This window comes from Hyperoodon ampullatus (assembly GCF_949752795.1).
Source record: "Hyperoodon ampullatus genome assembly, chromosome: 1".
NCBI classification, from domain to species: Eukaryota; Metazoa; Chordata; class Mammalia; order Artiodactyla; family Ziphiidae; genus Hyperoodon; species Hyperoodon ampullatus.
Genome location: NC_136914.1, coordinates 124,098,071 through 124,113,052, shown reverse-complemented (window position 1 = coordinate 124,113,052; position 14,982 = coordinate 124,098,071). Strand labels below are relative to the sequence as shown.

The 14,982-nt window shown below is 41.7% G+C and overlaps 1 protein-coding gene across 1 annotated transcript in view; it reads right to left on the bottom strand.

The window, feature by feature from the left end:
- FMN2 (formin 2) overlaps positions 1-14,982 on the bottom strand; it is a gene marked incomplete at both ends in the record, with an annotated part of 267,482 nt that overhangs the window by 115,536 nt on the left and 136,964 nt on the right. The window contains one exon of the mRNA XM_079711279.1: positions 4,999-5,086. Within this exon, the coding sequence (XP_079567405.1) occupies positions 4,999-5,086 (88 nt within the window). The remainder of the gene's footprint in view (positions 1-4,998; positions 5,087-14,982) is intronic.

The window sequence follows — 14,982 nt, the reverse complement described above, 5'->3', positions numbered from 1 at the left end:
AGTGACCGAAGAGCAAAAGATGAGCAACACGATGCGGTTCCAATGAGGGGTGAGAGACAGACAGACGTCACTGGAATTTCTGATTTAAATATAAAACATGTTATTGTTCTTGTAAAGTATCCTTAACTATATATTTTTTTAAATAATAAAAAAAAGTGCTTGAAAAGCAACCTTAGGCTTAGAGACCAAAAATAAAAACAACCATGGTTTCATTTACCTTATCAACTATATTTCTAACAGAATACTAGTTAGTTTTACATAATTATCACCTTTAGTTTCAAGTCACATAATTTTGATAAATCGCGTTTGAACGGGATAGAAATTTCAACAAGGACACAATTTAGTATTCACTGCCCTCGGCTCACAATACCAGCCGGCTTTAAACAGGACAGACATTCAAAGGAGGGAAGGAACCTGGGCCTTATCAGCCTGGGGCGGCTACTCCTGGGTGGACAGTGACACTTGTTTCCATGGGCGGGGCCATCAAACTCTTTCTTAGGTGTCCCTTGCTACTGTACCTGTAATCGATGTTGACATACGTGTACCAAGGGAATGTAACAGGGTACGTGAGCCAGTTAAGGGTTCAGTACTTGGGGCACCTGCACCTCAGGGTGGCTGGCGGCGCCCCTGTGGCCTGTAAGAAGGCCACACTCCAGAGGCAGCTCCTGCAAGGTCCTCAGCCCTCCGATAGCTGAGGCTTGCTCATTTGTACACGAATACGTGAAACTAAGGGTATACAAGGTCTGTGGATTAGCTGAAATCTCTTAGACATGCCCCAGCCACCTCTGTCCACAGGCTGAGCACAAGAACCCCCCCGCGGAGTGAGTCTACAGCTGGGGTCCTTAAGGAGGCCACCCAAGGCTTTGTCCCGAACAGCCCTGGTTACGGCCCTGGCTGCGCTGGATTTCCAGCATCTCTGGCATACTGAGGGCAAAAGATCGCTCCCTCTGTGATGGGTCGGTGCAGAGCAAACCTTTCAGGCAAGATATTGGTGAGAGGACCTCCAAACACCGAAAGCTAGACAACCTCAGGGTTACAGTAACCCTGCTGGCCAGGGTTTAATAAATATCTAAACAAGAGAGAATTAGATCAGAAACTGCTTCGCTTGATCTGGTGGCAGGGTCACCTTACTACCTTTGTGCCTGCAAAATGTCCACTTAGCACTTGTTGTCCAGGCAGTATTATTAATGGCACCCCTTCCACTCTCAAAAGTATCCCAGTCTGGATGATGAACCATGTGGATCTTCCACCCAGTAGTGAGACTGGGGATGGGGGTGGGGGTGGGGGAAAGCTGAGCCTTATGAAATTCAGAATTCCTTTAGAGCTACTATGATCTACCAAAATGGACCTAAGAGTTGTGATGACCACACTGACTCCTTATGGGCCAAAAGTTATACAGAAAATTCAATTTCTTTTCACTAAACTACAAATTTGTAGATACTCTCATAATACCAATTTCTGGGAATAATACTAGATTATTTAAAGGAATCCTCCCATTGAGAACAATTAAAAATGCTGGATAAAATATATTTGTAAAATATCTTAAAGTCTTCAAAGAGCTGACGAGATAGGAATTAGGATTCTAATCAAAAGGCAAGAGAGTGCCCTGAGACAGGAGCCCGCTCAGAGCCTGCCTTTGCCCTGCCTGACCCAACAAATCTGAACTTCGTGCTGACAGTTTCTGTGGCCTGGGGCTAAATACGAAAGCTCAGGGCCCACCCAAAGTACAGATTCTAGACTCTCTTGACAATAAACTGGGACTCGAATGGCTACACACAGGGAAATCGACTCCTGCAGTGATGGACAGTTAGCCCTGCCTGACGGGGCCTCTGGAGCCTGATTTAAGGAGATCCTAAACCCAGAGCTGCTCGGACCCCCAGCACAGACTAGGGCAAATCTCTGAAAAATACCTTCATCCTAGAGTTTAAATTATTCTAAACCCTTGGAGTGGGAGTTTTCAGAGGTACACGCCATTTTCACTCTTCCCATCTAAAAATTGTTACAATATGCAGGATAATTTAGAGTTTACCAGGCACGTTCACAACTGCATCACAGCAGCTCAGGCCTCCATCATAAGCGAGACACACACACACACACACACACACACACACACACACACGGAGATATGGTGACAAGAGGAGGATCAGACCTTTGGCACCTATGACCCAAACCTCCCATCCTAATTACTCCAATGCCGCACTTTACAATAAAAACATTACAAAGGAAACTCAGCTCTAGGCTTTGCTAGAGTTCTCTGACAGGGAAGAAGACAGAGAAGAAAATTCCTGCAGTTTTTTACCATCTGACACACGCTTTGTTTTTGAGATACCAATGCTGGTTGTAGGAAAAGCACAATCTTCGAGGAGCAGCATGTGTGGATGGGAGAGGAGGAGGAGTTAGTGAGGAGGGCTGAGGGCAGGTCAGTCTGTCCTATTAACAAGCTGCGCTATATACACTACCAAACGCAAAATAGATGGCTAGTGGGAAGCAACCGCATAGCGCAGGGAGATCAGCTCGGTGCTTTGTGACCACCTAGAGGGGTGGGATAGGGAGGGTGGGAGGGAGACGCAAGAGGGAGGAGATATGGGGATATATATATATGTATAACTGATTCACTTTGTTATAAAGCAGAAACTAACACACCATTGTAAAGCAATTATACCCCAATAAAGATGTTAAAAAAACAAAAACAAAAAAATTCTCAGTAAACTAGGTATTCAAAGAAACCTTAGTTTAATAAAGACTTGGAAGACCACAATGAAAAAAATAAAATAAAATAAAACAAGCTGTGTGACATTGAGCAAGAGACACAACCCCTGAAAGAGCTTAGTTTGCTCTTGTATAAGGTGACCCCGGAGGTCTGGTTACATCCTGTGGCCACTTCCACATCCAAACCAATTGATGTTTACACTTCCGTGGACTTCTCAGTGGAGGCACATCCTGACAGAAGTCAGTTTTACTATGGAGGCCGCACGTGATCACAGACACCGCGATCCCGACAACACACAGCAGACCCGGGCTTCTGGCACCGAAAAGCGCGCGCGCACACACACACACACACACACACACACACACACACACACACACACATATTAGTCGACTCCTTTGCTCAGAAGGTTCTCATTACTAACTCAACCCAGGCAATATCCGATTGAAGGAAAGGACCATAGCATTCATTTCAGATTTCATTCCATGGCTTGACTGGGCGATATCTGTCAGCTTTAGAAAAGCAAATGCTTCTTGTTGCCGGCCTTGGTGTCCTGTTCTATGACAACGACCCCCAATGCTTCCACTTGAGAAAGCCTCCTCACCACCAAAGCAGCTTAATAAAAATTTAAATTGTGATTGTGCTACTCACGGATTGACAGGGCAGGACAAGCTTGTGCCATTTATGAATTATTCCACACATTATTTTAAGCCGACCAAATAGAATCCACATTCATACAGGGGTAAGCTGGAAAGCCAGGTAAATGTTTTCATGATTTTTAAACCATATTTTGTTAACAGGTAAACTGGCATTCCGTTGGATAATTTAATCTGCTTTAAATCTATTCTAAGGCTCTGAACAGCTTAAGGGACATTTTGAATATAAATTTAATTCCTCTATTCACCTTCGGGCAATATCTTTCAGCACAAATGTGATAGGACTATATAGCATAGGGATGCCTGTCAATAGTAAAGTATTAAAATACTGACATGAAAGCCATTTTAAAAATGGTAAAAATCACCCTATTTCCAAATATAGAAAATATTTTAAAAGCCTGGTTAAAGATATAAATTAAAACAACACCATAAAAAATAACAAAATATCATGCTATTACTGCTTCCATGTGCCTGGATCACCAACAATAACATAAACAGGTAAGAATAATTTGAAACTATCTTTGATGCTTATTAGAAAAATAATTTGGTCCCCGTATGTGGACAGAAGTCTGGCGGTTACAAGCTAGTCATCCCAAGGAACTGAAAAAAGAGGGACCAGTTGTCCAGCCTAAAAAGTTACACATAATAAAGCTGCTTGAGTGATTCTTTCAGCATCTCACAGCCTCTCAGAACAGGAGGACGAAGAGAATACGTCCCATCACTTACTCAATGCTTTTTTTTTTTTTTTTTTTTTTTTTTTTTGCTGTACACGGGCCTCCCACTGCTGTGGCCTCTCCCGTTGCGGAGCACAGGCTCCAGACGCGCAGGCTCAGCGGCCACGGCTCACGGGCCCAGCCGCTCCGCGGCATGTGGGATCTTCCCGGATCGGGGCACGAACCCGTGTCCCCTGCATCGGCAGGCAGACTCTCAACCACTGCGCCACCAGGGAAGCCCACTCAATGCTTTAAAGGCATCTGAGACAAGTGGTCATGCAGCCTCTTCAACAGTTTTGAGTTTTCATTTAATCACTATACACGGCAATCCAATCTACTCTTCCACGTCTCTAATCATAAGGACATTTTAAAAACAACAATAATCAAAACAAGCTTTCATGTAACTCATACACTGGTTTTAGCTGATCTATTAGAAAATCTTAGGTTTACTTCCTCTTCTTTATGTTAGCTCAGCAAACATCTGAGATTCACTCTCAGCATATTTTCCTCTCCTGTGGACCATCCTCCCCAGGTATCATCAGGGGCTGAGGCACGGCCCACATCTGGATCTCACCAGTGTTCACCAGTCCCTCTTTGGACATGGCACAGAGAAGTCAAATCAGGTACAGAGCACAGTGGGACTAGTATTTCTCATGAGTTAAAAATTAAGTATTTGCTAATGTACACTAAACATGTCACATGAGAATCATGCTCTTAGCAAGATACAGAAATAACACAAAAGCCAAATTACTCGTAACCTTTCCAGAAACAATCATGGTAGAAAGTCTGGTAGCAGTTACAGGAAACATACTCATCTCAATCTACACAGAGAGTCTAAGTATGAAATAATTTTACCACTAAGCAGCACATCCTTTGGCCCAAATTTGAGTATTCAAAAGCTGAATGTTTATTTTTCACTTACCATGTTGTATATCTTTCATATCTAAGTGAAGGCTAGACATCAATATTCCAACTGCTTGTGACCTTTTGTTGCTTAGTAACTTGACAACCTGTTCAAGAAAGAAAGGAAAAGGGAGAAATGTTATTTGAACTCAGTGATAGGCTTAATAGCATTTTATTTTTTATCCTAAATGAAGAACAAATAACTTAGAACAGTTAAAGTACCAGAACTGATGTGAACAACCTTTTGGGTTTTGTATCTCCCGTCTTCAAAAGCCCCGCCTTTGCCCTGTTGTTCACCAGCAGCCTCAGCATCAGGCTCTTTACCTGCCTTGTAAAAGCCTGATCTGCCATCACTGAAATTTCTAACCATCTAGGAAGTTAGTTTGGTCTCTGTAAAATAACAATTACACACCTGATCATTTGCAGCCTGAGATTTAAAAAGTGTTCTTTGTTTTTAAATGCAGAACCTTGAAACACTGGCCAATAAGTAAAGGGAAAAAAAAAAGTACGCAGAGAATCTGTTAGATCAGATTAGTTTGACCACAAAATAGAAAATGTGCTTTTATGAAGGTTTTTTAGAAAGCTCACTATTTTACTGGCATTTGCTCTCGTTTTGCATTTGGCCCACATTTTGGGAGGAACTTTCCAACTAATTAATAGTGATATAATCATCAGATCCAACGGGCTGTGTTAGCTCAATCTCAAATCCTTCCAGAGAGTCTGGAAGAGTCAATCCACAAAACCCATGAGAAGTTTCCTAACACAGATGTAGGCATGTTTAAATTATGTTTTCTAGACAATAACACATCACTGATAAATCCTGCTTATGACACTATATTATCTCAGATACTGATCTTACATAGAGCAGCAATTTCTACTTACTCTCAGCATTTTGTTATAAATTTGCTTAGAAAAACACTGGAGGAAAAGAAAAAAGTTAAGGTCAAATTCCAGAAGTGACAGCTGCCCTAAGTTGATCAATTAGGAAACTAATAAAATAATCATGCCCAGCTCTCAAACAAATCACAATGTAAGATATTCTCAACAGGAATAATAGCATTCTTGGTTCCCTATCAGGGAAACGGGTGGAGAAAAAGACAAATCCCTTCCAGGAGAACCAACTGCAAAAACGCCACAGTCATTTCTGAAAGCTTCCTGAGGAAAGGACATTAACAACCCCACAAGAAGCAGTGCCTCCTAATAGGAAAGACATAGAAACTGATTCTCAGTTTGCTCTTTAAACATTTTATTTAATTCAGTTTAGAACTTGAATTTGAATCCATTCATACCTAAACTATTTTTATCAATAACAATTTCCTCTTCCGAGGTGAAAAAACAGAAACTTAATTTCAGAAAAGCAGAAGGCATGTACTCTGTTCTAAAAATGTTTCTAACTTCAAATAAATAGAATCTGGGTCTCATCTGTGCTACGCTGAAAAAACTGCTTTTCCTAAGGTTTCCTATCTCCCCCCAGCTCCCACCCCCCGCCGGTTCCTAATTACAATGGGCACGTCTGCATCCGTATGTCATCTGACCTTCCTGCTGTGCTGACATGTTTATTACACCCTTATAAAAATTCTGGTGAAAATTAATTTCTAATCCTCAATTAAAAGTGCCGTCTGGAAGGCCTGCACAGGCAGCTCTCACGCCTACCACTGGGGGTCAGTCACCCAAACGGTAAGAGAGGGTCCTTGCACCTCCAACGGGAAGGGGTCTCTACTTCCCCGGCAGGAGGAAGGGAGCTGTTCTTCCCGCCCAGCAACAAGCTCGGCCAATGGAAAATGTCGCAGCTCAGCCAATGAGAAACCTGAACTCCCACTTTCCTCCAATGAACTCTTATAGAGGACAGCCCCGCCCACTGCCCCTTTTCTCTATAAAAGCTCCTGCCTTTTGTTCTCCTCATTTCCCTGTGGTCAAAAGCTTGAATTTATTTCCCCAATTACGATTCCCCTGGTTATTACCAAATAAACTCATGCTGCTGAGATAACTGGCTGTTTTATTTTTAAAGTTGACACTCTCTACTCCAGGATTCCTGCCAGTCTGGCTCAGGCTTTTTTTAAGGTGAACTATTCTGATTTCACATTAAATATTGGCATATCCCAGAGTTCTGCTCTCAGCTCCATATTCTCTTCAATGTATGACCTATATTTTCTCCTCCATCAACATGTATGCCTGCACTTATATAACTGTGTTCTTTTAACAGCATCTTAACCGCAGCAGTATCCTATTTTCCTAACAAATATCTCCACTTCAATTACCCACATAAACCTCCATCTGACATGTCTAATACCAAACTTGTCATCAAGCCCACCCCAAAAACCTACTCAGCTTCTCCTCTTTTATTCCATATGTTGAGATCATGCACCACCATTTTCAGTCCACCATCAAAGTTAGAAATCCAGAAATCATTCTAGACACCCCCCCTCACCTGCATGTTCTGGTCTGACAAGTCCTGTCAGTTGTAAGTCTGTTATATCCTTCAAATCTACTCCTTCCTCCCTAACTCTACTGTCAGCATTTACTTCTGTATTATAACTTGCAGAGATCAATGCAGAGGATCCTAACCAGACTTCCCAGTTCTAGTCCAGTGGTTCCCAAGGTGTATTTCCTGCAACAGGGGGCACCATAATCACCTGGGAACTTATTAAAGATGCAAAATCTCTGTCAGAAAGCTGTTAGAAGATCTAGGCAAAGAAAGACTCAATCAGCATTTTAAAAAGCCTTCCAGGTGATTATAGAATAAACAACGATTCTCATGTCTTCCTATCCATTCTCCAGTATTATCTCTAAAAGTGTCGCTATTTGCATGTCACTCCCTTGCCTTTTAAACCTGAGAGGCTCATAAATAAGGGTAGGTCACATAGCCTCTTCACAGACTGTTTCACAGTTCATACCTGAAACTTGCTTTTCCTCTTATAATTGAAATGAACTTGACTATAAACTGTATGTTACATTTAAATGTCAAAGATTATAGATATGAATAATAATTATTGATCACCTTCCAAAAAGCATACATACAGGAGAGAACACATGTCTAAAAGGATCAATTCCTCCACAGTTCCCCGGAGTTATTCAACCTAATATAACGAAACCACCATCATCACTTCTCTCTCCTCTCTCTCTCTCTCTGTCTCTCTCTCTCTCCCCCTCTCTCTTTAATACACTGAATAAAAAGAACTTGAAGCTATCAAACTATAACATTTTAAGAATCCAGTGACTATATATATAATGGAGATGAAGGAGTTGACTCTTACAAAATGATCTTAAAACGCTTAGATGAAAAGCAGAAAATATAGATATAGCAAATTTGAATATTCTAGAAGGCAATCTACAGATTCAGTGCAATCCGTGTCAAAATGCTACAGGCATTTTTCACAGAAATAGAATAAATAAGCCTAAATCTGCATGGAAACACAAAAGATTCCAAATAGCCAAAACCATCTTTAGAAAGACCGAAGCTGGAGGTATCACACTCCTTGACTTCAAGCTACACAACAAAGCTACCATAATCAAAACAGTATTGTACTGGAATAAAAAAACAGACACATAGATCCCTGGAACAGAATAGAGAGTCCAAAAATAAACCCGAGCTTATATGGTCAAATTCATTTACAACAAAGGAGGCAAAAATATACAGTGGAGGTTGGGAAAACAGAACAGCTACATGTAAAAGAATTAAAGTGGACTACTTTCTCACACCATATTCAAAAATAAACTCAAATGGATAAAGACATAAATATAAGACTGGAAACCATAAAACTATAAGAAAACACAAGCAATATGCTCTTTGACATCAGTCTTAGCAATATTTTTTTGAATATGTCACCTCAGGTAAGAAAAGCAAAAGCAAAACTAAACAAATGGGACTACATCAAACTAAAAACCCTTTTCACAGTGAAGGAAACTAAGAACAACAACAACAACAAAAGCCTGCCTAATTGAATGGATTAAGATATATCCAAACAGTGTATCTGATAAGGAGTTAATATCCAAAATATACAAAGAACGCATACAACTCAACAATAAAAACAAAAAACAAGGGACTTCCCTGGTGGCGCAGTGGTTAAGAATCCGCCTGCCAATGCAGGGGACATAGATTCAAGCCCTGGTCTTGGAAGAGCCCACATGCCGTGGAGCACTAAGCCCATGCACCACAACAACTGAGCCTGAGCTTTAGAGCCCACAAGCCAAAACTACTGAGCCCGTGAGCCACAACTACTGAAGCTTGCACGCCTACAGCTCATGCTCCGCAACGAGAAGCCACAGCAATGAGAAGCCTGCACACCACAACGAAGAGTATGCCTCAACTAGAGAAAGCCCGTGCGCAGCAACAAAAACCCAACACAGCCAAAAATACATAAATAAATAAATTTATTTTAAAACAAAACAAACAAAAAAACACCAACCAAACAACCTGATTAAAACATGGGCAAAGGACCAGAATAGACATTTTTCCAAAGAAGACATACAGATGGCCCCCATACACATGAAAAATGCTCAACATCACTAATCATTAGGGAAATGCAAATCAAAACCACAATAAGATAACATCTCACACCTGTCAGAATGGCTATAAAGCCTGCTACTGTTATTTACTGTCAATTTCTCCCTTTTTGCCTGTTAATATTTTCTTCATGTATTTACATGGACCTACACTGGGTGCATATGCACTTACAATTGTTGTATATTCTTGGATTGATCCCTTGATCACTATTTAATGTCATTCTTTATCTATTGTTACAGTCTTCATTTTAGTCTATTTTGTCTGATATAAGTATTAGTACCCCAGCTTTCTTTTCCTTTCCATTTGTACAGAATACCTGTTACTCCCCTCACTTTCAGTCTGTGTGTGTCTTTAGATCTGAAGTGAGTCTCTTGTAGGTAACATATATATGGGTCCAGTTTGTGTATCCACTCAGCCAATCTATGTCTTTTGATTGGAGCACTTAGTCCATGTACATTTAAAGTAATTATTGATAGATATGTACTTATTGCCATTTTGTTAATTGTTTTTCTAATTAATTTTCATTGGACTATAGTTGCTTTACAATGTTGTATTAGTTTCTGCTATACAGCAAAGTGAATCAGCTATACGTATACATATACCCCCCCTTTTTTGGATTTCCTTCCCATTTACGTCACCACAGAGTACTGAGTAGAGTTCCCTGTGCTATACAGTAGGTTCTCATTACTTATCTATTTCATACATAGTAGTGTATATGTCAATCCCAATCTCCCTTATTAATTGTTTTTATAATTCTTTTTTGTTCCTTTCTTTTTTTGTTCACCTCCCTTGTGATGTGATGACTATCTTATGTTTGGATACCTTTCTCATTTTTTGTGTGTTATCTATTATAGATTTTTGGGTTGTGGTAACCATGAGGTTAATATACAACAATAACAATTTCTCTCTCTCTCTCTGTATATATTATATATATAAAATATATACACATATATGTGTATATATGTGTGTGTTTATTTTATTTTAAAATGTATTTTTATTAAAGTATGGTTGCTATTCAATATTATATAAGTTACAGGTGTACAATACAGTGATTCCCAATTTTTAAAGGTTATGCTCCACTTGTAGTCACTATAAAATATTGGCTATATTCCCCATGTTGTATAATATATCCTTGTAGCTTATTTTATACCTATAGTTTGTACCTCTTACTTCCCTACCCCTTCATTGACCCTCTCCCCTTCCCTCTGCCCACTGGTAATCATTAGTATGTTCTCTGTATCTGTGAGTCTGCTTCCTTTTTTATTATATTCACTAGTTTCTTGTGTTTCTTAGATTCCACATATAAGTGATATCATACAATATTTGTATTTCTCTGTCTGATTTATTTCACCTAGCATAATGCCCTCCAAGTCCATTCATGTTGCTGCAAATGGCATTATTTCATTCTTTTTTATGGCTGAGTAGTATTCCATTTTATATATATATAGATAGATACATATATATATATATATAGAGAGAGATACATCTAGAAATGTGACATATATATATATATATATATATATATATATATATATATATCACATCTTCTTTATCCATTCTTCTGTTGATGGGCACTTAGGTTGCTTCCATATCCTAGCTATTGTAAACAATGCTGCTATGAACGCTGCAGAGCATCTATCTTTTCAAATTAGAATATTTGGGTTTCTTTGGACATATACCCAGGAGTGAAACTGCTCGGTCATATGGTAGTTCTATTTTTAGTTTTTTGGAGAAGCTTCCATATTGTTTTCCACAGTGGCTGCACCAATTTACATTCCCACCAACAGTGTACAAGGGTTCTCTTTTCTCCACGTCCTCGCCAACATTTGTTATTTGTGTTCCTTTTGATGATAACCATTCTGACAGGTGTGAGGTGATATCTCACTGTGGATTTGATTTGCATTTCTCTGATAATTAACCATGTTGAGCATTTTTAATCTGCCTGTTGGCCTTATTTGGAAAAATATCTTTTCAGGTCTTCTGCCCATTCTTTATTCAGGTTTTTTTTTAATGTTGAGCTATTTATATACATTGGATATTAATCCCTTATGGGTCATATCATTTGTAAATATTTTCTCCCATTCAGTAAGTTCTCTTTTCGTTTGGTTGATGGTTTCTTTTGCCGTGCAAAAGGTTTTAAGTTTAATTAGGTCCCACCTGTTTATGTTTGCTTATATTTCCTTTGCTTTGGGAGACAGATCCAAAAACAATATTGCTAAGGCCAATGTGAAAGAGTGTTCTGCCTATGTTTTCCTCTAGTTTTAGAATATCCAATCTTACATTTAGGTCTTTATCCATTTGGAGCTTATTTTTGTCTATGGTGTTAGAGAATGTTCTAATTTCATTCTTTTCCATGTAGTTGTCCAGTTTTCCAGCACCACTTATTGAAGAGACTGTCTTATCGCCATTGGGTATTCTTAACTCCTTTGTGGTAGATTAATTGACCGTAAGTGCGTGGGTTTCTTACTGGGCTTTCTATCCTGTTCAATTTATCCAAGTGTCTGTATCTGTGCCAATACCATACTGTTTTGATTACTGTAGCTTTTTAGTTATAAGTGATTATTTTAAATTTCTGATGTCTTAATTCAAATATCTTTTAGCAATCCTGCATTTTTACTTCCCCCACCAAGTTTACTTATTTTGACATCATATTTTACATGTTTCTGTAACTACTTATTGTGGATGCAGATGATTTTACTATTTCTGTCTTTTAACCTCTCTACTAGTTTTGATCTATTACCTTTAATGTATATTTGCCTTTATCAATGAGATTTTTCCTTTTGCAATTTTCGTATTTCTAGTTGTGGCCTTTCTAGAATAGCCCCTTTAGCATTTCTTGTAAAGCTGGTTTGGTGGTGCTGAACTATTTTAGCTTTCGTTTGTCTGCAAAACTCTTTACATCTCCTTTGAATCTGAATGATAGCCTTCCCTGGTACAGTATTCTTGGTTGTAGGTTTTTCCCTCACACTGCTTTAAATATATCATGCCACTTCCTCTGGCCTGCCGTTTTGGCTAAAAAGTCAGGTGATAGCCTCATGGGAGTCCCCTTGTATGAACTAGTTGCTTTTCCCTGCTGCTTTTAATATTCTCTCTTTATTTTAACTTTTGCCATTTTAATTACAATGTGTAGACATCTTTGGGTTATTTATTTGGGACTTATTTGGGACTCTCTGTGTTTCCTGGACCTGGATGTCACCTTTCTTTCCCAGGTTAGGGAACTTTTCAGCCAATAGGTTTTCAAATAACTTCTCTGTCCCTTTATTCCTCTCTACTCCTCCTGGGGCCCCTATAATGTGAGAATCAGGATGCTTGATGTTGTTCCAGAAGTCTCTTAAACTCTCATTTTAAAAGATTTTTTTTCGGGCTTCCCTGGTGGCGCAGTGGTTGAGAGTCTGCCTGCCGATGCAGGGGACACGGGTTCGTGCCCCGGTCCGGGAAGATCCCACATGCCGCGGAGCGGCTGGGCCCGTGAGCCATGGCCGCTGAGCCTGCGCGTCCGGAGCCTGTGCTCTGCAACGGGAGAGGCCACAACAGTGAGAGGCCCGCATACCGCAAAAAAAAAAAAAAAAAAAAAAGATTTTTTTTCTTTTTTCTATTCTGTTTGAGCAATTTCCACTATTTGGTATCCCAGTTTGCTGATTCATTCCTCTGTATCATCTAAGTTACTAACGATTCCTTCCAGTGTATTTTTAATTGCAGTTGTTTTATTCTTCAGCTCTTTGGTTACTTATACTTTCTAACTCTTTCTTAGAAACTTCTAACTTCTTACAGGGTTCATCCACTCTTCTCCCTAGTTCTTTGATCATCTTTACCTTCATTATCTTGAAGGGAGGTTGCTTATCTCCACCCGACTTAGTCCTTCTTCTGGGGTAACATCTTGTTCCTTCATTTGAAACATGTTCCTCTGTCACCTCATTTTTCCTAATTCTCTTTTCATGTCTATATATTTGGTGGTTGGTTACATTTCCTGATGTTGGAAAAGTGGCCTTAAGCAGGAAACATATTCCCCTAAATGCTACAGGGGTGCCCCCTCTGTGGGTCATGTGGGTGCTTTTGTTGTGGGGGACTGACTGCTGTGGGGGCACTGGTAGGTGAAGTTGCACCCTGGCCCATTTGGTTGCCAGGCCCTGCCTAGTGTGGGGGATGCACCTGCTGTTGAGCAGGGCTGGGCCCAGGCACGGCTTGCTGCAGGGCCCAGGGAGTCCTGGTCCTGGTGCTGGCCCAGTGGTGGGCAGGGGAGGTACTGGGGTGGATGGTTGTGGGCTAGAGGTTTCCTGGAGCTAGTGTTAGCCTGCTTGTGAGTGAGTTTGGGGCCTGGTGTGGAGGGTGGGGTGGAGGGAGCTTCCAAGGCCTGGTTCTGGCCCGCTGACGTGCAGGGGCAGTTCCTGATGCAGTTGACTACAGTGTCCAGGGTTTCTTGGAGCTGGTGTCAGCCCACTGATGGGTGGGACCAAGGCCCACGGCATCTTGGGGCTGGTGCAGACCCTCTAGTGGGCAGAGCCAAGAACCAGGCTCTCTGGCTGTGGGGCCCAGTGATTTTGGGACTGGTGTCAGCCATCTGCTGTGAAGGGCCAGGGCCCAGGGGATCCCAGGGCTAGTGCTGGCCCACTGGCGGGAAGATTTGTGTCCCAGGATCTCTCTCTGCAGGATTCTGGGGGTTCCATAGCTGCTGTCAGCCAGCTGGTGGGTGGAGCTGGGTCTTGGGGTCTTGAATTCCAGACTCAGGGATCTGGTGTCGGCCAACTGATGGGCATGTCTGGGTCCTGACAGCTAGCTGGAGGGCCCTGGGTGTCCCAGTGCTAATGCTGGCCCACTGGTGGGTGGGGCTCATTCACGCCCCCTCTGTTGGTCAAGGCCAGGTCCTGGGCAACAAGGGTATGAGGGAGCTGAGGGCAGGCGGCCTGCTGTTGGATGGGTCTGTGTCTCTGCCCAGTTGGCTGCTTAGCCGGGGCATGCCAGGACTGGTGCTGACCATTGGTTGAGGGGGCCAGGTCCCGGCACTAATAGGCTAGAGGGAGGACTCCAAAATGGCGCCTACATGCTCCAGTGCCCACGCAGAGAAAGAGCTCCTGAAAGGCCTGTACTTGTCCCCAGGGTGAGCCCCAGCTTCCTCAGCCTGTCTGGAGACTCTCCACCATCAGCAAGAGGGTCTGTCCCAGGCTCCTTTCAACCTCCTGACTCTGCTCTTTAAGGACAAAGTGTCTTTTCCCATAGCCCTCTGGGACTCCCTAAAGCAAGGCTTGCTGGCCTTCAAAGCCAGACATTCTCGGGGCTCATCTTCCCAGTGCAGGACCCCCGGGCTGGGAGCCTGAAGTGGGGCTGAGAGCCCTCGCTCCTTGGGGAGAACCTCCGCAACCGTGATTATACTCCTGTTTGTGGTTCACCTGCCCATGGGCATGGGTCTTGACTAAACCTTGTATCCGCCCCTCCTACCCCTCTTGTTGTGGCTCCTTCTTTATGCCTTCAGTTGTAGACGATCTCTTCTGCTGGTCCTCAGGT